Source organism: Sebastes umbrosus, chromosome 17, assembly GCF_015220745.1.
Source record: "Sebastes umbrosus isolate fSebUmb1 chromosome 17, fSebUmb1.pri, whole genome shotgun sequence".
In the NCBI taxonomy this organism is placed as follows: domain Eukaryota; kingdom Metazoa; phylum Chordata; class Actinopteri; order Perciformes; family Sebastidae; genus Sebastes; species Sebastes umbrosus.
The window spans coordinates 689,649-715,511 of record NC_051285.1 but is presented as its reverse complement, the minus strand read 5'-3'; the positions used below and the strand labels follow the sequence as shown (position 1 = coordinate 715,511).

General features: G+C 28.7%; 2 protein-coding genes across 2 annotated transcripts; one reads left to right on the top strand and one right to left on the bottom strand.

The window, feature by feature from the left end:
- Positions 1 to 526: 526 nt before the first annotated feature.
- On the bottom strand, positions 527 to 4,530 carry rnasekb (ribonuclease, RNase K b). The gene is made up of 3 exons (XM_037749219.1): positions 4,322 to 4,530; positions 1,577 to 1,659; positions 527 to 1,254 (listed from the first exon to the last, which is right to left on the bottom strand). The coding sequence occupies exons 1-3, from the start codon at positions 4,397 to 4,399 to the stop codon at positions 1,110 to 1,112; spliced, it is 306 nt and encodes a 101-aa protein (XP_037605147.1). The 5' UTR covers positions 4,400 to 4,530; the 3' UTR covers positions 527 to 1,109.
- A 616-nt stretch (positions 4,531 to 5,146) lies between these two features.
- c17h17orf49 (chromosome 17 C17orf49 homolog) lies at positions 5,147 to 9,606 on the top strand. The gene is made up of 7 exons (XM_037749662.1): positions 5,147 to 5,450; positions 6,187 to 6,281; positions 6,469 to 6,570; positions 7,048 to 7,277; positions 8,041 to 8,145; positions 8,320 to 9,006; positions 9,192 to 9,606. The coding sequence occupies exons 1-6, from the start codon at positions 5,430 to 5,432 to the stop codon at positions 8,382 to 8,384; spliced, it is 618 nt and encodes a 205-aa protein (XP_037605590.1). The 5' UTR covers positions 5,147 to 5,429; the 3' UTR covers positions 8,385 to 9,006; positions 9,192 to 9,606.
- The last annotated feature ends 16,257 nt before the right edge of the window (positions 9,607 to 25,863 follow it).

Below are 25,863 nucleotides of genomic sequence, written 5' to 3'. Positions count from 1 at the left end.
GTGTGATTGTCATGTCTGTTATAGTATAAAGCAGGTTTAAGTGCTTTATAAATACTGTTAAACTATTGAAACGTTCAATATACGGAGAAATACACACAGCCCGTATTCAGAAATTGTGCGTCTGAAACAAGTCGTTAGGATTTCTGTCCATTTGTGATGTCACAAATCTACAATATTTAGATCATAACACGTTTTAAACAAACATTTTAAATGTGTCCCAGTTTATTTCCTGTTGCAGTGTATGTGAATATCATCAGCTGACAGGAAGTAAACATGGACCCATGTTTGCCTAGCAACGCAATTCCGTTGCAATGCACTAAAACGGAGCGTTTCATTCAGAGAGTGAATACAGGTATATTCAGACAGACAGGATGAGGAAACTAAAGTGTATTTTTAACATTGCAGCATGTAAACATGTTCTAGTAGAAACACAAAATACAAGTATGAACCTGAGAATGAGCACGATACGGGACCTTTAAATGTATGTCAGACCAAACCTCATGCAAATGAAGAGACGAGACGTTTCTAATAAGACAATAATCTTTTAGGTTTATTTTTTTTACACACACACTTTATTGCAAAGGAGCATAACAAGACGTCTGAGTTGATCCAGTCGCATCAATGACAAACAGCCTGAACACACGTTTCCTTTAACATTTAGAGGAAGATCTGAACCTTCTGACACCGCTTCTATTAATAACATTAAAATTCTCTCTACTCTGTAAACCAGCACTCGCTGGAGATGAATTCATTTATAACTGCTTCCTCGTTAATGTAAATCTAATAAAATAAATGTGACCTGCAGGAGTTTTGACGCCCGTTAAAAGGAATGATGTAACGCTTCATACAACAACAACATCATCAACAACAACAACAACAACAACAACAAACAACAACAACGGTTGTAACTTTACAATAAATAATCCCGGTGACGTCTGACCGCCGCCCCTCACTTCATTAATCATTTAAACGACCCTCCGGTGACGTCAGCTTGCTGATTGGTCGGTTCTAAAGGAAGTTGTGTGTAACGTAAACTTTCGCGCCGATGTCGGGGTCCTCGGGTTGTCGGGTCGGGGGGGTCAGAGGTCAGAGGTCGTGGCTGCAGCCGCTTATGTGACCATGTACTCCTGCCGCTTGTTGAGTCGGACCTGGCAGAGCGAGACGGCGCCCACCGCCACGTAGATGGCGGCGGCGATGAAGCAGTTGATGCCGACCTGGTTGTACAGACTGTAGATGTTCTGAGGAGGATTTTTACTGCAGGAGAGAACAGACGGGTTTTAATATTCAGATTTATTAGTTTTTAAAAATCAGATAATATAATAACAACAATAATACTCATATCTCCTGAAGGTACGAGGCGATTAAGGGACGGAACTAACAAATATTCTAAGATTAATCTGCAGATTGTTATTTTTTTTAATGTATTTTTGTCTATAAAATGTCAGAAAATTTGGCTTTCTAATTATTACAAATATTCTGTGTTCTATGATATTCTCTGTTCTACTATATTCTGCTCATTCTGGTGTTTGTTTTGCAGCTTGTAGAACTCAAAGATCCAGAGTTCATAGCGACTCACTCGTTACGGATGTCCTCCTCGGTGAACGGGACGTCCTCGATCAGCACGGCTGACTTGGCGCTGAAGAAGATCCCCAGCATCGCCTGGAAGAAGAAGAAGACGAAGACGACAGCAGGTCAGAACAGAGGGGCTCAACATGAGGCTCGGGGGCCACGGCAGGGGCCGAGTTAACGTCGGGTCAGATTCATAATCCTGCCGACTTATTCTCTGATCAAACAGTTTCTCTAGTTTCTCTAGTTTTAGTATTACTGTTAATATTTAGTGTTTTATTCAGACAAAGCTCTTGTTCGGCTGCTTTTGTTTGATATTATTTGTCTCAATAAAGTAAAGTTTAAAGTGTTTTATAGGATAGTTCTCAATAATAAAGTAACGTTTAAAGTGTTTTATAGGATAGTTCTCAACAATAAAGTAAAGTTTAAAGTGTTTTATGGGATAGTTCTCAACAATAAAGTAAAGTTTAAAGTGTTTTATAGGATAGTTCTCAACAATAAAGTAAAGTTTAAAGTGTTTTATAGGATAGTTCTCAATAATAAAGTAACGTTTAAAGTGTTTTATGGGATAGTTCTCAACAATAAAGTAAAGTTTAAAGTGTTTTATAGGATAGTTCTCAACAATAAAGTAAAGTTTAAAGTGTTTTATAGGATAGTTCTCAATAATAAAGTAAAGTTTAAAGTGTTTTATAGGATAGTTCTCAACAATAAAGTAAAGTTTAAAGTGTTTTATAGGATAGTTCTCAACAATAAAGTAAAGTTTAAAGTGTTTTATAGGATAGTTCTCAATAATAAAGTAACGTTTAAAGTGTTTTATAGGATAGTTCTCAACAATAAAGTAAAGTTTAAAGTGTTTTATAGGATAGTTCTCAATAATAAAGTAACGTTTAAAATGTTTTATAGGATAGTTCTCAATAATAAAATAACGTTTAAAGTGTTTTATAGGATAGTTCTCAATAATAAAGTAACGTTTAAAGTGTTTTATAGGATAGTTCTCAACAATAAAGTAAAGTTTAAAGTGTTTTATAGGATAGTTCTCAATAATAAAGTAAAGTTTAAAGTGTTTTATAGGATAGTTCTCAACAATAAAGTAAAGTTTAAAGTGTTTTATAGGATAGTTCTCAATAATAAAGTAACGTTTAAAGTGTTTTATAGGATAGTTCTCAACAATAAAGTGTCAAAAAACAACATCAGAACTGAAACAGTGAAGAAAAACAGGAAAGATAATCAATAACTTGTCCGATCTCGACTGGTAACCACTGAGAACCCCAACATCACAAATATCCACTCAGACAAAAAGACTTTAATATATTAAATCTGTATAAACATTTACATAAAATATGTTTTATGATCTCTTAAATATGTGAAATGATGTTCTTCTTTTCATGCTATATCTGATTAATCTATAAATTAATATCATAAAATATCTTTAAAAGGATTAAATGTAAACTTCTGTTAGTGCAAGAAAGAAATAAACCGTTTAGTCTATTATTTTAGTTTATTAAATATCAGAACGTAGTTAAAACTGTCCGACGTGACGTCTGCAAATATTCTGTTTCGTTCTACCAACAATTCAAAACAGATATTCAATTAAATGAGATATTCAATTTATAATTGCGATAATGCAAATTTGGTTTTCGATTAGAATAGAATAAATAATATATACGTTATGCACATATTCTTATACTGTATACACAGAGAGAGAGTAATGTGTGTCATTTATTCATATTTATTTATATATTCTTATAAATGTAAATAAAATCTCCTTCATCACTTATATGTTACAATCTGACCGTGTATGTTTTATGGTTTGTTCTGAGCACACAGTGGAAAAAACTGACTTCCTGTTCTGGAACATCACATGACGGTTAAATAAAGAGTCACATGATTCAGTTAAATCAGGATTTTCTGCCACTCAACTTCCTGAATTAGAACTCTTTGATGAAACGTCTCAACGTGGTGGAAAAAATATGTGTTTTAAACCAGAAGACAAGTTAATATACTTTAATGTTCATTTCATCAGCTGATCAAATAATCAGCATTTAAATGGTGATCTAACAAATATAAACAAATACAGAAATATGTCTGTTAATAAATGACATAGTCTAATAATATTATTTTTATTATATATTATTATAAATTAATATTATTATTTTATTATATATATTATTATAAATTGATAATATCATTTTATTATATTTATTATACATTAATAATAATAATATGTTATTATATATATTATTATAAATTAATATTATTTTATTATAAATTGTTAATATTATTTTATTATATATTATTATTATATAATAATAATAATGTTTCAGACTGATGTCTGATCCTCAGAGGTGTCTCCATCCATTAGAGTGTAAACCCAGACTTTAGCCACCTCCATAGCGTTAATAACACGGGTCCCAGTGTTGATCACACTGGTGTTGTATTGATTATTAGTACTGTATTGATTATTAGTGTTGTATTGATCATTAGATCACATTAATACCATCTAGCTTGGCCTACGTGGGCGCCGTCTATATACTGGAGAGTAATATACATTAAATGACTATGTTGCGACACATGTTTGATTAATTTTAGGGTCTCACGAGCTTTAATACATCAAATAATAAAACTAAAAAAGGATCTGAGGTTGATTTATTAATAAAAACAGCATCTTAACAGCATGCTAACCAGAGCAGCTCCAGGAAGTAGTCACCCCCCTCCCAGCTGAACATCACTATATCTCTATGTTTCTGTTCCTTACCAGCATGATGACCCCCCAGATACTGATCACTATCCCGCACGCTGCCATCTTCGGCCCGCAGAACAGAAGCGACGGCATGTCGGTGTCGGTTATTGATCGATCAGAAGCTGATTGTATGTATCTTTGATTGACTAAACAGAGAAGAGATCCATCCACAGTCAGCTGATCCAGAGACCTCACTCGGTTTCACTCGGGGAGACTCGGCAACGGTCGGGACCCGAAGCTCAGCGACCAATCAGAATGGTCCGCTAGCGACACGCCCCGCCTCTTCTTCTTCTTCTTTGGTGTTTATTGGCGGTTGGCAAACCAGCTTAGAGGTGCATTACCGCCACCTACTGGACTACTGGAGTGTGGAGCAGGAGATTGGCAGGAACAATAAAATAAAATAAATAAAAAACAAAAAAAACAATAAAATAAAAATGAATAATTAATAATAACAACAATAATAATAATAATTGTAATTACATTCTCTCACTTAAATGACATCTCTTTTACCTCTTACTCTTTGTTTCCTGTCAGACTGACTAAAAGCGACCAATGAGAATGTCCCCTAGCAACAAGCCCCGCCTCTTCCGGTCAGACTGACTAAAAGCGACCAATGAGAATGTCCCCTAGCAACAAGCCCCGCCTCTTCCGGTCAGACTGACTAAAGCGACCAATGAGAATGTCCCCTATCAACAAGCCCCGCCTCTTCCGGTCAGACTGACTAAAGCGACCAATGAGAATGTCCCCTATCAACAAGCCCCGCCTCTTCCGGTCAGACTGACTAAAGCGACCAATGAGAATGTCCCCTATCAACAAGCCCCGCCTCTTCCGGTCAGACTGACCAATGAAGTTCAACTTCCAAAGACGCGCAACATTTCCTCTTTCCTCCTTTCTGCCTTTGTTGATTATTATTCACATTTTCTCCTCAATATGTTTCTATAAACTACTAATAACTGGTTCTGATCGATGTGTTTCCTCCAGAGCTCCGTTCTCTGGTGATCTGACTCCTCTAGAGGACTCAGATAGATCACATTACTGAAGATAACTGGAGCTAACTGAAGCTAGCTGAGCATCCTCTCATTGTTTTGATTAAAGAACAACTTTAAAGAAGTCCTGCAGCACCATGACGTCAGCCTCTGCTAAGGTGAGTTCTTACCTGTTTAATAACAGTATTGCATTAAACCACGTGCATTAAACTGCGTGCATTAACCTGAACTAATCCAGAGAGCAGGTCACACCAGACTCCACCCAGAAACCTGTTGATTCTACAGCTTTGCTCACCTACACATGTTTATCTCAACAAAGTGCTTCAACTTAATACAAATCCTAGATTAATACAGTCTACTGATACATTCGGCGTATCAAACATTTCATGTTGAAATAGAAATCTAGAGTTCACTGCTGACTTGTTGTGCCAGACAGCTGGTGTGACCCAGAGACTGTCTGTCTGTGTTGGATGTTAAATGTGCTGTTTGGTGGATGAGGTTCTGAACTGACTTTAATAGAAGAAACCTGAAGCTTTAGTTCCTTAACAGGTGACAGTGTACTGACACAGCTATACTTTTACTTTAAGTACTTTACATTTATCTGATAATACTCCCATACTTTACTTCAGTAAGGTTTTGATTGCAGTACTTTTACTTGTAGTGGACTATTTTCACAGTGTGGTATTAATACTTTTATTTCAGTAAGGTTAAGAATGCAGTACTTGTATGTGTAGTGTAGTATATTCACAGTGTGGTACTAGTACTGCAGTAAAGTATATTTTGTGTATCTCCAGGTGGTGGAGATCTTCTCAGCAGCAGGACGTTAACGTGTAGTGTAGTATATTCACAGTGTGGTACTAGTACTGCAGTAAAGTATATTTTGTGTATCTCCAGGTGGGGGAGATCTTCTCAGCAGCAGGCGCTGCCTTCACTAAGTTGGGAGAGTTGACGATGCAGCTTCACCCGGTGTCAGACTCCAGCCCAGCAGGGTGAGCAGAGGACACATCTTCATCTGACTCTCTTCAGTGTTCAGTGGAGAAACAATCAGTCAGCCGACCTGTCAATTAACTCAGTCGTTGATAAAGTCACCCTCTTCTTCTTCTCTGTCAGCTGATCTGTTAATGCTGACAGAGACAGACGTCTTCTGTGTGTGTTGAACTGTGTCTTCGTCCTCAGAGCCAAATGGACGGAGACTGAGATCGAGATGCTGCGTCTGGCGGTGCGTCGCTTTGGAGACGACCTCAACAACATCAGCACGGTGATCAAAGAGCGCACCGTGTAAGTCTGTAACCTTCAATTAAACATGTAAACATTTAAAATGAAGGCTATTTCAAACTGAAAACTCAAAGGTGTTTTTATTCACAGCCACCAGACTCCATTCATAAAAACAGTAATTTAACCTCTCAGAACACGGAGTGAACATACAGACCCACTTCTCTCACTTATTACCAGACAGATAACGTTAACTCAGCTCCTCCTCCTCTTCCTCCTTTTCCTCCTCTTATTTCTCCTCCTCCTCCTCCTTCTCCTCCTCCTCTTATTTCTCCTCCTCCTTCTCCTCTTCCTCCCCCTCCTCTTATTTCTCCTCCTCCTCTTCCTCCTCTTATTTCTCCTCCTCCTCCTCTTCCTCCCCCTCCTCTTATTTCTCCTCCTCCTCTTCCTCCTCCTCCTCCAGCTACAGCTAGCGGTCACATTATTCTAACAGATGTGAACAGATGTGTTGACGTGTTTCTTCTTCTTCTTCTTCTCCTGCAGCGCTCAGATCAAGAGCACGGTGAAGAGGAAGCTGTACGAGGACAGCAGAGTCCCCATCTCCTCCGAGTCCCCGAAGAAGACCGTGAAGAAGACTGCCGTTGCCATGGCGCCGGCTCCCGCGCCCGCCGCCCCCGCCATGATCGCCGTGCCCACAACACAGGTCGTCGTGGCGACGGGCATGCAGAACAGCCCCTCTCTGGCCCCTCCCATCAAGAAGCAGAAGACGGCAGGTGAGAAACGACAGGAAGTGACTTCATCGACAGGAAGTGACATCAGTTGATCAGATGTAGGCGTGGCGAGGAGGGTTCTGCTCATCGGTTCCTAACGACACGTTTGGCGCTCCGTCTGATTGGACGGTGCCACGCAGAGCGATACGTTTAGTCTTTGTTTTAGTCTGCGTTGTTTTAGTCTCTATCCTCACGCAGCGGCGCCGTCCACTCAACGTCCATCTCTGTCCTCACGCAGAGGCGCCGTCCACTCACTGTATGTATCTGTCCTCACGCAGCGGCGCCGTCCACTCAACGTCCACATCTGTCCTCACGCAGCGGCGCCGTCCACTCACCGTTCATCTCTGTCCTCACGCAGCGGCGCCGCTGCGTGAGGACAGAAACGGATGGTGAATCCACTCACTGTCCGTCCGTCCCGGAGACGCAGTGATGTCATGAATAAACATCTGGAAAATAATCTGAATCAAATTATTTTATTTTTTATTTTTGCAGCGTTTTATTAGAATCGATCAGAAAATACAGACGCTGCTCTTCCTTCTCGTCCTCCTCGTCCTCATCTTCCTCCTCCTCGTCCTCCTCCTACTAATCTACTAAATAAATAAAACAAACTCTAATATTCATCTTCTTTATTGTTTTTTCTTAAATGGATGTTGACAATAAACATCTTGCTTCTCCTCCTTCTCTTCCTCCTCTTCCTCCTCCTCCTGCTCTTCCTCCTCTTCTTCCTCCTCTTCCTCCTCCTCCTCCTCCTCTTCCTCCTCCTCAGACGTGACTCTCAGCGCTCTGAATGACTCTGACGTGAACAGCGATCTGGTGGACATCGAAGGACTCGGAGACGGTTCCTCCAACAAGAAGCTCAACTTTGACCAAGGTGAGCGTCACCGTGTAACACCGGAGGACCGGCAACGCTAACGCCATAATAATAATAAATATATACATACATTTACATAAAGCAGCATATTATTATTATTATTAGTAATAGTACTAAATACTAGTATTAAGTACATTGTGAACAGTATATGAATGTAAATGTTTGTCTCCTCAGAGAGCCTGAATCTGGACTCCAGCCTCATCATGAACTCCAGTGACCTCCCCCTCCTGTCCCGCTGACCTTTGACCTCTCAAACACTTTATTATTCTGCTCCTGTTACCTGACGGTCGTCTGTCCACATTTAAATTAACATCCGTGTGTTTATTCTTAAGTTTAAGGTCAAAGTTAAAACCAGAAATGATCCAGATGTGAACAGTTTTAGTTTTAGTTTGTTGTTTTCTGTGTTTCAGTCAGTTTTAGTCTCAGATCAGAAAACAGGAAACAGAAACATGTCAGTCAGTTTGTTCATCCTTTGCTCTTCATCTTCATCATCATCATCATCATCATCATGAAGAAGAGCGTGGAGCTACACATCAGTGATGAAGATGAACCTGGAGAGACGATGAGCTGATTGATCACTCTGATTAGTTCCTCTGAGCTCTCAGTACTGATCAGCCTGCAGTTTATACTTTAATCTTCCTCCTCCTCCTCTTCTTCTTCTTCATCCTCCTCTTCTTCATCCTCCTCCTCTTCCTTGATTTAATAATTGAATGCCTCATCATTATCATCATAATAATAATAATAATTGTTACCAGCTTCACGTTTCTCGGCGTTGATCTTCTGATTTCTTAAAGAAATCCGAGGTGATGTTCTGAAGATATTTCCTGAATCCTCAAAGACTCTTCGAACCGTCTGGATGACGTAAGTACCTTTAATTAATTATTATAAATATAAAATGTATAAAACAAAAAGACAATATTGACGTACTGTGTGTAACAGAAGCTAAATATTAACACCTTGATTTGTATGAAAATGTAAAATATTTCTGTCTGTTTGGATTCAAGAAACAAACGGGTTAAAATCTGTTTTGTTTTTTTATTGTGCAGGAAATGAAAAAGTTTCTCATCCAGATGTTTAAAGAGTCTTTGAGGATTCTGGGAATATCTTCAAAACAACAACAAACATCACCAGGTATTTATTTATTTTATTTTTTTGTTGAAACATTGGAAGCTCAGCGCTGTGACCCGGATGTTACGCTGGTAAATATCTGATATGTGTGTCCAAAAGATGTCTGAAACAATTCTGTGAATATTTGGATTAATCATCATTTGCTGACCAGAAGAGAAGACATATGTAGAAAACCAGACTTCTCCTTTATCTTCGTCAGTGTTCCTGACGGTTGGCGATCATGATGGTAGCGAGGTAGAAAACCTGCTTTTTCACTTGAACATTTTATCAATCAGTGGCTGAGAGATGTAAAAACACCGTTTTGATTATGTCAATTAAAAACTCTGAATAGTTTGTCTTTTCTTGTTTTTTTTGATTGTTTCATTTAATGTTTAGTAAAAAAAGTCATAGTATAGTATGTCGAAATTTTTATAAAAAAAAGTTATAGTATAGTATGTCGAATTTTCTTTTTGAAAAAAAAGTCATATAACTAAATTTTTATAAAAAAAAGTCATAGTATAGTATGTCGAAGGTTTTCATGAAAAAAACGTCATAGTATAGAATGTCGAAAAAAGTCATAGTATAGTATGTCGAAGTTTTTCATGAAAAAAGTCATAGTATAGTATGACGAAAGTTTTCATGAAAAAAAAGTCATAGTATAGTATGTCGAAAGAAGTCATTAAAAAAAGTCATACTATAGTATCTCGAAAGATTTTGTGGAAAAACGTCATAGTATAGTATGTCGAAGTTTTTCATGAAAAAAGTCATAGTTTAATATGTCGAAATTTTTATAAAAAAAAGTCATAGTATAGAATATCGAAGGTTTTCATGAAAAAACGTCATAGTATAGTATGTCGAAATTTTTATAAAAAAACGTCATAGTATAGTATGTCGAAGTTTTCATGAAAAAAAGTCATAGTATTGTATGTCGAATTTTCTTTTTGAAAAAACGTCATAGTATAGAATGTCGAAAAAAGTCTTAGTATAGTATGTCGAAAGTTTTCATGAAAAAACGTCATCAAAACAAAAACAACAACGTATGTCAACATTTTTATAAAAAAAAGTCATAGTATAGTATGTCGAAGTTTTCATGAAAAAAAGTCACAGTATAGCATGTCAAAAGTTTTATAAAAAACTCATAGTATAGTATGTCGAAAAAAGTCATAGTATAGTATGTCAAAATTTTTATAAAAAAAAGTCATAATATAGTATGTCGAAGTTTTCATGAAAAAAAGTCATAGTATTGTATGTCGAATTGTCTTTTTGAAAAAAACGTCATAGTATAGAATGTCGAAAAAAGTCTTAGTATAGCATGTCGAAGATTTGTATTAAAAAAAGTCATAGTATAGTATGTCGATAATTTTCATGAAAAAAAATCATAGTAAAATATGTCGACAATTTTCATGAAAAAAAGTCATAGTAAAATAATGTCGATAATTTTCATTAAAAAAAGTAATTGTAAAATATGTCGACAATTTTCATGGAAAAAAGTCATAGTACAGTATGTCGAAATTTTTATAAAAAAAAGTCATAGTATAGTATGTCGAAGGTTTTCATGAAAAAACGTCATAGTATAGTATGACGAAATTTTTCATGGAAAAAATGTCAGTTTAATATGTCGAAATTTTTATAAAAAAACGTCATAGTATATTATGTTGAAAAATTTCATAAAAAAAACGTCATAGTATAGTATGTTGATAAATCAATGAAAAAAAACGTCATAGTATAGTCTGTCGAAAAATTTCATGCGGAAAAAAAGTCATAGTATAGTATGTTGATAAATCAATGAAAAAAAACGTCATAGTATAGTATGTCGAAAAATTTCATAAAAAAACGTCATAGTATAGTATGTTGATAAATCAATGAAAACAAACGTCATAGTATAGTATGTTGATAAATTTCATGCGGAAAAAAAGTCATAGTATAGTATGTTGATAAATCAATAAAAAAAACGTCATAGTATAGTATGTCGAAAAATTTCATGCGGAAAAAAAGTCATAGTATAGTATGTTGATAAATCAATAAAAAAAACGTCATAGTATAGTATGTCGAAAAATTTCATGCGGAAAAAAATTCATAGTATAGTATGTTGACAAATCAATGAAAAAAAACGTCATAGTATAGTATGTCGAAAAATTTCATGCGGAAAAAAAGTCATAGTATAGTATGTTGATAAATCAATGAAAAAAAAAGTCATAGTATAGTATGTCGAAAAATTTCATGCGGAAAAAAAGTCATAGTATAGTATGTCGATAATTTTCATGAAAAAAAATCATAGTAAAATATGTCGACAATTTTCATGAAAAAAAGTCATAGTAAAATAATGTCGATAATTTTCATTAAAAAAAGTAATTGTAAAATATGTCGACAATTTTCATGGAAAAAAGTCATAGTACAGTATGTCGAAATTTTTATAAAAAAAAGTCATAGTATAGTATGTCGAAGGTTTTCATGAAAAAAACGTCATAGTATAGTATGACGAAATTTTTCATGGAAAAAATGTCAGTTTAATATGTCGAAATTTTTATAAAAAAACGTCATAGTATATTATGTTGAAAAATTTCATAAAAAAACGTCATAGTATAGTATGTTGATAAATCAATGAAAAAAAACGTCATAGTATAGTCTGTCGAAAAATTTCATGCGGAAAAAAAGTCATAGTATAGTATGTTGATAAATCAATGAAAAAAAACGTCATAGTATAGTATGTCGAAAAATTTCATAAAAAAACGTCATAGTATAGTATGTTGATAAATCAATGAAAACAAACGTCATAGTATAGTATGTTGATAAATTTCATGCGGAAAAAAAGTCATAGTATAGTATGTTGATAAATCAATAAAAAAAACGTCATAGTATAGTATGTCGAAAAATTTCATGCGGAAAAAAAGTCATAGTATAGTATGTTGATAAATCAATAAAAAAAACGTCATAGTATAGTATGTCGAAAAATTTCATGCGGAAAAAAATTCATAGTATAGTATGTTGACAAATCAATGAAAAAAAACGTCATAGTATAGTATGTCGAAAAATTTCATGCGGAAAAAAAGTCATAGTATAGTATGTTGATAAATCAATGAAAAAAAAAGTCATAGTATAGTATGTCGAAAAATTTCATGCGGAAAAAAAGTCATAGTATAGTATGTCGAAAAATTTCATGCGGAAAAAAAGTCATAGTATAGTATGTTGATAAATCAATGAAAAAAAAACGTCATAGTATAGTATGTCGAAAAATTTCATAAAAAAACGTCATAGTATAGTATGTCGAAAAATTTGATAAAAAAACTTCATAGTATAGTATGTCGAAAAATTTCATGCGGAAAAAAAGTCATAGTATAGTATGTTGATAAATCAATGAAAAAAAACGTCATAGTATAGTATGTCGAAAAATTTCATAAAAAAAACGTCATAGTAAAATAATGTCGATAATTTTCATTTAAAAAAGTCATTGTAAAATATGTCAATAATTTTCATTAAAAAAAGTCATAGTATAATATGTCGATAATTTTCATTTAAAAAAGTCATAGTAAAATATGTCGACAATTTTTATGAAAAAAAGTCATAGTACAGTATGTCGAAGATTTGTATTAAAAAAAGTCATAGTAAAATAATGTCGATAATTTTCATTAAAAAAAGTCATAGTACAGTATGTCGAAGATTTGTATTAAAAAAAGTCATAGTAAAATAATGTCGAAGATTTGTATTAAAAAAAGTCATAGTAAAATATGTCGACAATTTTCATGGAAAAAAGTCATAGTAAAATATGTCGATAATTTTCATTAAAAAAAGTCATAGTAAAATATGTCGATAATTTTCATTAAAAAAAGTCATAGTAAAATATGTTGACAATTTTTATGAAAAAAAGTCATAGTATAGTATGTCGATAATTTTTATGAAAAAAAGTCATAGTATAGTATGTCGATAATTTTCATTAAAAAAAGTAATTGTAAAATATGTCGACAATTTTCATGGAAAAAAGTCATAGTATAGTATGTCGATAATTTTCATGAAAAAAAATCATAGTAAAATATGTCGATAATTTTCATTAAAAAAAGTCATAGTAAAATAGGTCGACAATTTTCATGGAAAAAAGTCATAGTATAGTATGTTGATAATTTTTATGAAAAAAAGTCATAGTATAGTATGTCGATAATTTTCATGAAAAAAAATCATAGTACAGTATGTCGATAATTTTCATGGAAAAAAGTCATAGTACAGTATGTCGATAATTTTCATGGAAAAAAGTCATAGTACAGTATGTCGATAATTTTCATGAAAAAAGTCATAGTACAGTATGTCGAAGATTTGTATTAAAAAAAGTCATAGTATAGTATGTCGATAATTTTCATGAAAAAAAATCATAGTAAAATATGTCGATAATTTTCATTAAAAAAAGTCATAGTAAAATATGTCGACAATTTTTATGAAAAAAAGTCATAGTATAGTATGTCGATAATTTTTATGAAAAAAAGTCATAGTAAAATAATGTCGATAATTTTCATTAAAAAAAATAATTGTAAAATATGTCGACAATTTTTTTGGAAAAAAGTCATAGTACAGTATGTCGATAATTTTCATGGAAAAAAGTCATAGTATAGTATGTCGATAATTTTCATGAAAAAAAATCATAGTAAAATATGTCGACAATTTTTATGAAAAAAAGTCATAGTAAAATAATGTCGATAATTTTCATTAAAAAAAAGTCATAGTAAAATATGTCGACAATTTTTATGAAAAAAAGTCATAGTATAGTATGTCGATAATTTTTATGAAAAAAAGTCATAGTAAAATAATGTCGATAATTTTCATTAAAAAAAAATCATAGTACAGTATGTCGACAATTTTCATGGAAAAAAGTCATAGTAAAATAATGTCGATAATTTTCATTAAAAAAAGTCATAGTACAGTATGTCGAAGATTTGTATTAAAAAAAGTCATAGTAAAATAATGTCGATAATTTTCATTAAAAAAAGTAATTGTAAAATATGTCGACAATTTTCTTGGAAAAAAGTCATAGTACAGTATGACGAAATTTTTCATGGAAAAAATGTCAGTTTAATATGTCGAAATTTTTATAAAAAAACGTCATAGTATATTATGTCGAAAAATTTCATAAAAAAACGTCATAGTATAGTATGTCGAAAAATTTCATGTGGAAAAAATGTCATAGTATAGTATGTTGATAAATCAATGAAAAAAAAACGTCATAGTATAGTATGTCGAAAAATTTCATAAAAAAACGTCATAGTAAAATAATGTCGATAATTTTCATTAAAAAAAGTCATAGTAAAATATGTCGACAATTTTTATGAAAAAAAGTCATAGTAAAATAATGTCGATAATTTTCATTAAAAAAAGTCATAGTACAGTATGTCGAAGATTTGTATTAAAAAAAGTCATAGTAAAATAATGTCGATAATTTTCATTAAAAAAAGTCATAGTAAAATATGTCGACAATTTTCATGGAAAAAAGTCATAGTAAAATATGTCGATAATTTTCATTAAAAAAAGTAATTGTAAAATATGTTGACAATTTTCATGGAGAAAAGTCATAGTATAGTATGTCGATAATTTTCATGAAAAAAAATCATAGTAAAATATGTCGATAATTTTCATTAAAAAAAGTCATAGTAAAATATGTCGACAATTTTAATGTAAAAAAGTCATATTAAAATATGTCGATAATTTTCATTAAAAAAAGTCATAGTAAAATATGTCGACAATTTTTATGAAAAAAAGTCATAGTATAGTATGTCGATAATTTTCATGGAAAAAAGGTCATAGTAAAATATGTCGATAATTTTTATGAAAAAAAGTCATAGTAAAATATGTCGATAATTTTCATTAAAAAAAGTAATTGTAAAATATGTCGACAATTTTCTTGGAAAAAAGTCATAGTACAGTATGACGAAATTTTTCATGGAAAAAATGTCAGTTTAATATGTCGAAATTTTTATAAAAAAACGTCATAGTATATTATGTCGAAAAATTTCATAAAAAAACGTCATAGTATAGTATGTCGAAAAATTTCATGTGGAAAAAAAGTCATAGTATAGTATGTTGATAAATCAATGAAAAAAATCGTCATAGTATAGTATGTCGAAAAAGTTCATAAAAAAACGTCATAGTATAGTATGTCGAAAAATTTCATGTGGAAAAAAAGTCATAGTATAGTATGTTGATAAATCAATGAAAAAAATCGTCATAGTATAGTATGTCGAAAAATTTCATAAAAAAACGTCATAGTATAGTATGTCGAAAAATTTCATAAAAAAAAGTCATTGTAAAATATGTCGATAATTTTCATTAAAAAAAGTCATAGTATAGTATGTCGATAATTTTCATTTAAAAAAGTCATAGTAAAATATGTCGACAATTTTTATGAAAAAAAGTCATAGTAAAATAATGTCGAAGATTTGTATTAAAAAAAGTCATAGTAAAATAATGTCGATAATTTTCATTAAAAAAAGTCATAGTAAAATATGTCGACAATTTTTATGAAAAAAAGTCATAGTAAAATAATGTCGAAGATTTGTATTAAAAAAAGTCATAGTAAAATAATGTCGATAATTTTCATTAAAAAAAAGTAATTGTAAAATATGTCGACAATTTTCTTGGAAAAAAGTCATAGTATAGTATGTCGATAATTTTTATGAAAAAAAGTCATAGTATAGTATGTCGATAATTTTCATTAAAAAAAGTAATTGTAAAATATGTCGACAATTTTCATGGAAAAAAGTCATAGTATAGTATGTCGATAATTTTCATGAAAAAAAATCATAGTAAAATATGTCGATAATTTTCATTAAAAAAAGTCATAGTAAAATATGTCGACAATTTTCATGGAAAAAAGTCATAGTAAAATATGTCGATAATTTTCATTAAAAAAAGTCATAGTAAAATATGTCGACAATTTTTATGAAAAAAAGTCATAGTATAGTATGTCGATAATTTTCATGAAAAAAGTCATAGTAAAATAATGTCGATAATTTTCATTAAAAAAAGTAATTGTAAAATATGTCGACAATTTTCTTGGAAAAAAGTCATAGTACAGTATGTCGAAGATTTGTATTAAAAAAAGTCTTAGCATAGTATGTCGAAAGTTTTCATGAAAAAACGTCATAGTATAGTATGACGAAATTTTTCATGGAAAAAATGTCAGTTTAAAATGTCGAAATTTTTATAAAAAAACGTCATAGTATATTATGTCGAAAAATTTCATAAAAAAACGTCACAGTATAGTATGTCGAAAAATTTCATAAAAAAAAGTCACAGTATAGTATGTCGAAAAATTTCATAAAAAAACGTCATAGTATAGTATGTTGATAAATCAATGAAAAAAAACGTCATAGTATAGTCTGTCGAAAAATTTCATAAAAAAAACGTCATAGTATAGTATGTCGAAAAATTTCATAAAAAAACGTCATAGTATAGTATGTCGAAAAAGTTCATAAAAAAAACGTCATAGTACAGTATGTCGAAAAATTTCATGCGGAAAAAACGTCATAGTATAGTATGTCGAAAAATTTCATAAAAAAACGTCATAGTATAGTATGTTGATAAATCAATGAAAACAAACGTCATAGTATAGTATGTCGAAAAATTTCATAAAAAAACGTCATAGTATAGTATGTCGAAAAATTTCATAAAAAAACGTCATAGTATAGTATGTTGATAAATTTCATGCGGAAAAAAAGTCATAGTATAGTATGTTGATAAATCAATAAAAAAAACGTCATAGTATAGTATGTCGAAAAATTTCATGCGGAAAAAAAGTCATAGTATAGTATGTTGATAAATCAATGAAAAAAAAAGTCATAGTATAGTATGTCGAAAAATTTCATGCGGAAAAAAAGTCATAGTATAGTATGTCGAAAAATTTCATGCGGAAAAAAAGTCATAGTATAGTATGTTGATAAATCAATGAAAAAAACGTCATAGTATAGTATGTCGAAAAATTTCATAAAAAAACGTCATAGTATAGTATGTCGAAAAATTTCATAAAAAAACGTCATAGTAAAATAATGTCGATAATTTTCATTTAAAAAAAGTCATTGTAAAATATGTCAATAATTTTCATTAAAAAAAGTCATAGTAAAATATGTCGACAATTTTTATGAAAAAAAGTCATAGTACAGTATGTCGAAGATTTGTATTAAAAAAAGTCATAGTAAAATAATGTCGATAATTTTCATTAAAAAAAGTCATAGTACAGTATGTCGAAGATTTGTATTAAAAAAAGTCATAGTAAAATAATGTCGATAATTTTCATTAAAAAAAGTCATAGTAAAATATGTCGACAATTTTCATGGAAAAAAGTCATAGTAAAATATGTCGATAATTTTCATTAAAAAAAGTCATAGTAAAATATGTCGATAATTTTCATTAAAAAAAGTCATAGTAAAATATGTTGACAATTTTTATGAAAAAAAGTCATAATATAGTATGTCGATAATTTTCATGAAAAAAAGTCATAGTAAAATATGTCGATAATTTTCATTAAAAAAAGTAATTGTAAAATATGTCGACAATTTTCATGGAAAAAAGTCATAGTATAGTATGTCGATAATTTTCATGAAAAAAAATCATAGTAAAATATGTCGACAATTTTTATGAAAAAAAGTCATAGTAAAATAATGTCGATAATTTTCATTAAAAAAAGTCATAGTAAAATATGTCGACAATTTTTATGAAAAAAAGTCATAGTATAGTATGTCGATAATTTTTATGAAAAAAAGTCATAGTAAAATAATGTCGATAATTTTCATTAAAAAAAATCATAGTACAGTATGTCGACAATTTTCATGGAAAAAAGTCATAGTAAAATAATGTCGATAATTTTCATTAAAAAAAGTCATAGTACAGTATGTCGAAGATTTGTATTAAAAAAAGTCATAGTAAAATAATGTCGATAATTTTCATTAAAAAAAGTAATTGTAAAATATGTCGACAATTTTCTTGGAAAAAAAGTCATAGTACAGTATGACGAAATTTTTCATGGAAAAAATGTCAGTTTAATATGTCGAAATTTTTATAAAAAAACGTCATAGTATATTATGTCGAAAAATTTCATAAAAAAACGTCATAGTATAGTATGTCGAAAAATTTCATGTGGAAAAAATGTCATAGTATAGTATGTTGATAAATCAATGAAAAAAAACGTCATAGTATAGTATGTCGAAAAATTTCATAAAAAAACGTCATAGTAAAATAATGTCGATAATTTTCATTTAAAAAATTCATAGTAAAATATGTCGACAATTTTTATTAAAAAAAGTCATAGTAAAATAATGTCGATAATTTTCATTAAAAAAAGTCATAGTACAGTATGTCGAAGATTTGTATTAAAAAAAGTCATAGTAAAATAATGTCGATAATTTTCATTAAAAAAAGTCATAGTAAAATATGTCGACAATTTTCATGGAAAAAAGTCATAGTAAAATATGTCGATAATTTTCATTAAAAAAAGTAATTGTAAAATATGTTGACAATTTTCATGGAGAAAAGTCATAGTATAGTATGTCGATAATTTTCATGAAAAAAAATCATAGTAAAATATGTCGATAATTTTCATTAAAAAAAGTCATAGTAAAATATGTCGACAATTTTCATGGAAAAAAGTCATAGTAAAATATGTCGATAATTTTCATTAAAAAAAGTCATAGTAAAATATGTCGACAATTTTTATGAAAAAAAGTCATAGTATAGTATGTCGATAATTTTCATGGAAAAAAGGTCATAGTAAAATATGTCGATAATTTTTATGAAAAAAAGTCATAGTAAAATATGTCGATAATTTTCATTAAAAAAAGTAATTGTAAAATATGTCGACAATTTTCTTGGAAAAAAGTCATAGTACAGTATGACGAAATTTTTCATGGAAAAAATGTCAGTTTAATATGTCGAAATTTTTATAAAAAAACGTCATAGTATATTATGTCGAAAAATTTCATAAAAAAACGTCATAGTATAGTATGTCGAAAAATTTCATGTAGAAAAAAAGTCATAGTATAGTATGTTGATAAATCAATGAAAAAAATCGTCATAGTATAGTATGTCGAAAAAGTTCATAAAAAAACGTCATAGTATAGTATGTCGAAAAATTTCATGCGGAAAAAAAGTCATAATATAGTATGTTGATAAATCAATGAAAAAAAACGTCATAGTATAGTATGTCGAAAAATTTCATAAAAAAACGTCATAGTATAGTATGTCGAAAAATTTCATAAAAAAAAGTCATAGTATAGTATGTCGATAATTTTCATTTAAAAAAGTCATAGTAAAATATGTCGACAATTTTTATGAAAAAAAGTCATAGTAAAATAATGTCGAAGATTTGTATTAAAAAAAGTCATAGTAAAATAATGTCGATAATTTTCATTAAAAAAAGTCATAGTAAAATATGTCGACAATTTTTATGAAAAAAAGTCATAGTAAAATAATGTCGAAGATTTGTATTAAAAAAAGTCATAGTAAAATAATGTCGATAATTTTCATTAAAAAAAGTAATTGTAAAATATGTCGACAATTTTCTTGGAAAAAAGTCATAGTATAGTATGTCGATAATTTTTATGAAAAAAAGTCATAGTATAGTATGTCGATAATTTTCATTAAAAAAAGTAATTGTAAAATATGTCGACAATTTTCATGGAAAAAAGTCATAGTATAGTATGTCGATAATTTTCATGAAAAAAAATCATAGTAAAATATGTCGATAATTTTCATTAAAAAAAGTCATAGTAAAATATGTCGACAATTTTCATGGAAAAAAGTCATAGTAAAATATGTCGATAATTTTCATTAAAAAAAGTCATAGTAAAATATGTCGACAATTTTTCATGAAAAAACGTCATAGTATAGTATGACGAAATTTTTCATGGAAAAAATGTCAGTTTAAAATGTCGAAATTTTTATAAAAAAACGTCATAGTATATTATGTCGAAAAATTTCATAAAAAAACGTCACAGTATAGTATGTCGAAAAATTTCATAAAAAAAAGTCACAGTATAGTATGTCGAAAAATTTCATAAAAAAACGTCATAGTATAGTATGTTGATAAATCAATGAAAAAAAACGTCATAGTATAGTCTGTCGAAAAAGTTCATAAAAAAACGTCATAGTATAGTATGTCGAAAAATTTCATGCGGAAAAAAACGTCATAGTATAGTATGTCGAAAAATTTCATAAAAAAACGTCATAGTATAGTATGTTGATAAATCAATGAAAACAAACGTCATAGTATAGTATGTCGAAAAATTTCATAAAAAAACGTCATAGTATAGTATGTCGAAAAATTTCATAAAAAAACGTCATAGTATAGTATGTTGATAAATTTCATGCGGAAAAAAAGTCATAGTATAGTATGTTGATAAATCAATAAAAAAAACGTCATAGTATAGTATGTCGAAAAATTTCATGCGGAAAAAAAGTCATAGTATAGTATGTTGATAAATCAATGAAAAAAAAAGTCATAGTATAGTATGTCGAAAAATTTCATGCGGAAAAAAAGTCATAGTATAGTATGTCGAAAAATTTCATGCGGAAAAAAAGTCATAGTATAGTATGTTGATAAATCAATGAAAAAAACGTCATAGTATAGTATGTCGAAAAATTTCATAAAAAAACGTCATAGTAAAATAATGTCGATAATTTTCATTTAAAAAAAGTCATTGTAAAATATGTCAATAATTTTCATTAAAAAAAGTCATAGTGTAATATGTCGATAATTTTCATTTAAAAAAGTCATAGTAAAATATGTCGACAATTTTTATGAAAAAAAGTCATAGTACAGTATGTCGAAGATTTGTATTAAAAAAAGTCATAGTAAAATAATGTCGATAATTTTCATTAAAAAAAGTCATAGTACAGTATGTCGAAGATTTGTATTAAAAAAATTCATAGTAAAATAATGTCGATAATTTTCATTAAAAAAAGTCATAGTAAAATATGTCGACAATTTTCATGGAAAAAAGTCATAGTAAAATATGTCGATAATTTTCATTAAAAAAAGTCATAGTAAAATATGTCGATAATTTTCATTAAAAAAAGTCATAGTAAAATATGTTGACAATTTTTATGAAAAAAAGTCATAGTATAGTATGTCGATAATTTTCATTAAAAAAAGTCATAGTAAAATATGTCGATAATTTTCATTAAAAAAAGTAATTGTAAAATATGTCGACAATTTTCATGGAAAAAAGTCATAGTATAGTATGTCGATAATTTTCATGAAAAAAAATCATAGCAAAATATGTCGATAATTTTCATTAAAAAAAGTCATAGTAAAATAGGTCGACAATTTTCATGGAAAAAAGTCATAGTAAAATATGTCGATAATTTTCATGGAAAAAAGTCATAGTAAAATATGTCGATAATTTTCATTAAAAAAAGTCATAGTAAAATATGTCGACAATTTTTATGAAAAAAAGTCATAGTATAGTATGTCGATAATTTTCATGAAAAAAAATCATAGTACAGTATGTCGATAATTTTCATGGAAAAAAGTCATAGTACAGTATGTCGATAATTTTCATGAAAAAAGTCATAGTACAGTATGTCGATAATTTTCATGAAAAAAGTCATAGTACAGTATGTCGATAATTTTCATGGAAAAAAGTCATAGTACAGTATGTCGATAATTTTCATGAAAAAAGTCATAGTACAGTATGTCGATAATTTTCATGGAAAAAAGTCATAGTACAGTATGTCGATAATTTTCATGGAAAAAAGTCATAGTATAGTATGTCGATAATTTTCATGGAAAAAAGTCATAGTACAGTATGTCGATAATTTTCATGGAAAAAAGTCATAGTATAGTATGTCGATAATTTTCATGGAAAAAAGTCATAGTATAGTATGTCGATAATTTTCATGAAAAAAGTCATAGTACAGTATGTCGAAGATTTGTATTAAAAAAAGTCATAGTATAGTATGTCGATAATTTTCATGAAAAAAAATCATAGTAATATATGTCGATAATTTTCATTAAAAAAAGTCATAGTAAAATATGTCGACAATTTTTATGAAAAAAAGTCATAGTATAGTATGTCGATAATTTTTATGAAAAAAAGTCATAGTAAAATAATGTCGATAATTTTCATTAAAAAAAGTCATAGTACAGTATTTCGAAGATTTGTATTAAAAAAAGTCATAGTAAAATAATGTCGATAATTTTCATTAAAAAAAGTAATTGTAAAATATGTCGACAATTTTTTTGGAAAAAAGTCATAGTATGTCGATAATTTTCATGGAAAAAAGTCATAGTATAGTATGTCGATAATTTTCATGAAAAAAAATCATAGTAAAATATGTCGATAATTTTTATGAAAAAAAGTCATAGTAAAATAATGTCGATAATTTTCATTAAAAAAAATCATAGTACAGTATGTCGACAATTTTCATGGAAAAAAGTCATAGTAAAATAATGTCGATAATTTTCATTAAAAAAAGTCATAGTAAAATATGTCGACAATTTTTATGAAAAAAAGTCATAGTATAGTATGTCGATAATTTTTATGAAAAAAAGTCATAGTAAAATAATGTCGATAATTTTCATTAAAAAAACGTCATAGTATAGTATGTCGAAAAATTTCATGCGGAAAAAAAGTCATAGTATAGTATGTTGATAAATCAATGAAAAAAAACGTCATATTATAGTATGTCGAAAAATTTCATAAAAAAACGTCATAGTAAAATAATGTCGATAATTTTCATTTAAAAAAAGTCATTGTAAAATATGTCAATAATTTTCATTAAAAAAAGTCATAGTAAAATATGTCGACAATTTTTATGAAAAAAAGTCATAGTAAAATATGTCGATAATTTTCATTAAAAAAATTCATAGTAAAATATGTCGATAATTTTCATTAAAAAAAGTCATAGTAAAATATGTTGACAATTTTTATGAAAAAAGTCATAGTATAGTATGTCGATAATTTTTATGAAAAAAAGTCATAGTATAGTATGTCGATAATTTTTATGAAAAAAAGTCATAGTATAGTATGTCGATAATTTTCATTAAAAAAAGTAATTGTAAAATATGTCGACAATTTTCATGGAAAAAAGTCATAGTAAAATATGTCGATAATTTTCATTAAAAAAAGTCATAGTAAAATATGTCGACAATTTTCATGGAAAAAAGTCATAGTAAAATATGTCGATAATTTTCATTAAAAAAAGTCATAGTAAAATATGTCGACAATTTTTATGAAAAAAAGTCATAGTATAGTATGTCGATAATTTTCATGAAAAAAAATCATAGTACAGTATGTCGATAATTTTCATGAAAAAAAGTCATAGTAAAATAATGTCGATAATTTTCATGAAAAAAAGTCATAGTAAAATATGTCGATAATTTTTATGAAAAAAAGTCATAGTAAAATAATGTCGATAATTTTCATTAAAAAAAATCATAGTAAAATAATGTCGATAATTTTCATTAAAAAAAGTCATAGTACAGTATGTCGAAGATTTGTATTAAAAAAAGTCATAGTAAAATAATGTCGATAATTTTCATTAAAAAAAGTAATTGTAAAATATGTCGACAATTTTCTTGGAAAAAAGTCATAGTACAGTATGACGAAATTTTTCATGGAAAAAATGTCAGTTTAATATGTCGAAATTTTTATAAAAAAACGTCATAGTATATTATGTCGAAAAATTTCATAAAAAAACGTCATAGTATAGTATGTCGAAAAATTTCATGTGGAAAAAATGTCATAGTATAGTATGTTGATAAATCAATGAAAAAAAACGTCATAGTATAGTATGTCGAAAAATTTCATAAAAAAACGTCATAGTAAAATAATGTCGATAATTTTCATTTAAAAAAGTCATAGTAAAATATGTCGACAATTTTTATGAAAAAAAGTCATAGTAAAATAATGTCGATAATTTTCATTAAAAAAAGTCATAGTACAGTATGTCGAAGATTTGTATTAAAAAAAGTCATAGTAAAATAATGTCGATAATTTTCATTAAAAAAAGTCATAGTAAAATATATCGACAATTTTCATGGAAAAAAGTCATAGTAAAATATGTCGATAATTTTCATTAAAAAAAGTAATTGTAAAATATGTTGACAATTTTCATGGAGAAAAGTCATAGTATAGTATGTCGATAATTTTCATGAAAAAAAATCATAGTAAAATATGTCGATAATTTTCATTAAAAAAAGTCATAGTAAAATATGTCGACAATTTTCATGGAAAAAAGTCATAGTAAAATATGTCGATAATTTTCATTAAAAAAAGTCATAGTAAAATATGTCGACAATTTTTATGAAAAAAAGTCATAGTATAGTATGTCGATAATTTTCATGGAAAAAAGGTCATAGTAAAATATGTCGATAATTTTTATGAAAAAAAGTCATAGTAAAATATGTCGATAATTTTCATTAAAAAAAGTAATTGTAAAATATGTCGACAATTTTCTTGGAAAAAAGTCATAGTACAGTATGACGAAATTTTTCATGGAAAAAATGTCAGTTTAATATGTCGAAATTTTTATAAAAAAACGTCATAGTATATTATGTCGAAAAATTTCATAAAAAAACGTCATAGTATAGTATGTCGAAAAATTTCATGTAGAAAAAAAGTCATAGTATAGTATGTTGATAAATCAATGAAAAAAATCGTCATAGTATAGTATGTCGAAAAAGTTCATAAAAAAACGTCATAGTATAGTATGTCGAAAAATTTCATGCGGAAAAAAAGTCATAATATAGTATGTTGATAAATCAATGAAAAAAAACGTCATAGTATAGTATGTCGAAAAATTTCATAAAAAAACGTCATAGTATAGTATGTCGAAAAATTTCATAAAAAAAAGTCATAGTATAGTATGTCGATAATTTTCATTTAAAAAAGTCATAGTAAAATATGTCGACAATTTTTATGAAAAAAAGTCATAGTAAAATAATGTCGAAGATTTGTATTAAAAAAAGTCATAGTAAAATAATGTCGATAATTTTCATTAAAAAAAGTAATTGTAAAATATGTCGACAATTTTCTTGGAAAAAAGTCATAGTATAGTATGTCGATAATTTTTATGAAAAAAAGTCATAGTATAGTATGTCGATAATTTTCATTAAAAAAAGTAATTGTAAAATATGTCGACAATTTTCATGGAAAAAAGTCATAGTATAGTATGTCGATAATTTTCATGAAAAAAAATCATAGTAAAATATGTCGATAATTTTCATTAAAAAAAGTCATAGTAAAATATGTCGACAATTTTCATTGAAAAAAGTCATAGTAAAATATGTCGATAATTTTCATTAAAAAAAGTCATAGTAAAATATGTCGACAATTTTTATGAAAAAAAGTCATAGTATAGTATGTCGATAATTTTCATGAAAAAAGTCATAGTAAAATAATGTCGATAATTTTCATTAAAAAAAGTAATTGTAAAATATGTCGACAATTTTCTTGGAAAAAAGTCATAGTACAGTATGTCGAAGATTTGTATTAAAAAAAGTCTTAGCATAGTATGTCGAAAGTTTTCATGAAAAAACGTCATAGTATAGTATGACGAAATTTTTCATGGAAAAAATGTCAGTTTAAAATGTCGAAATTTTTATAAAAAAACGTCATAGTATATTATGTCGAAAAA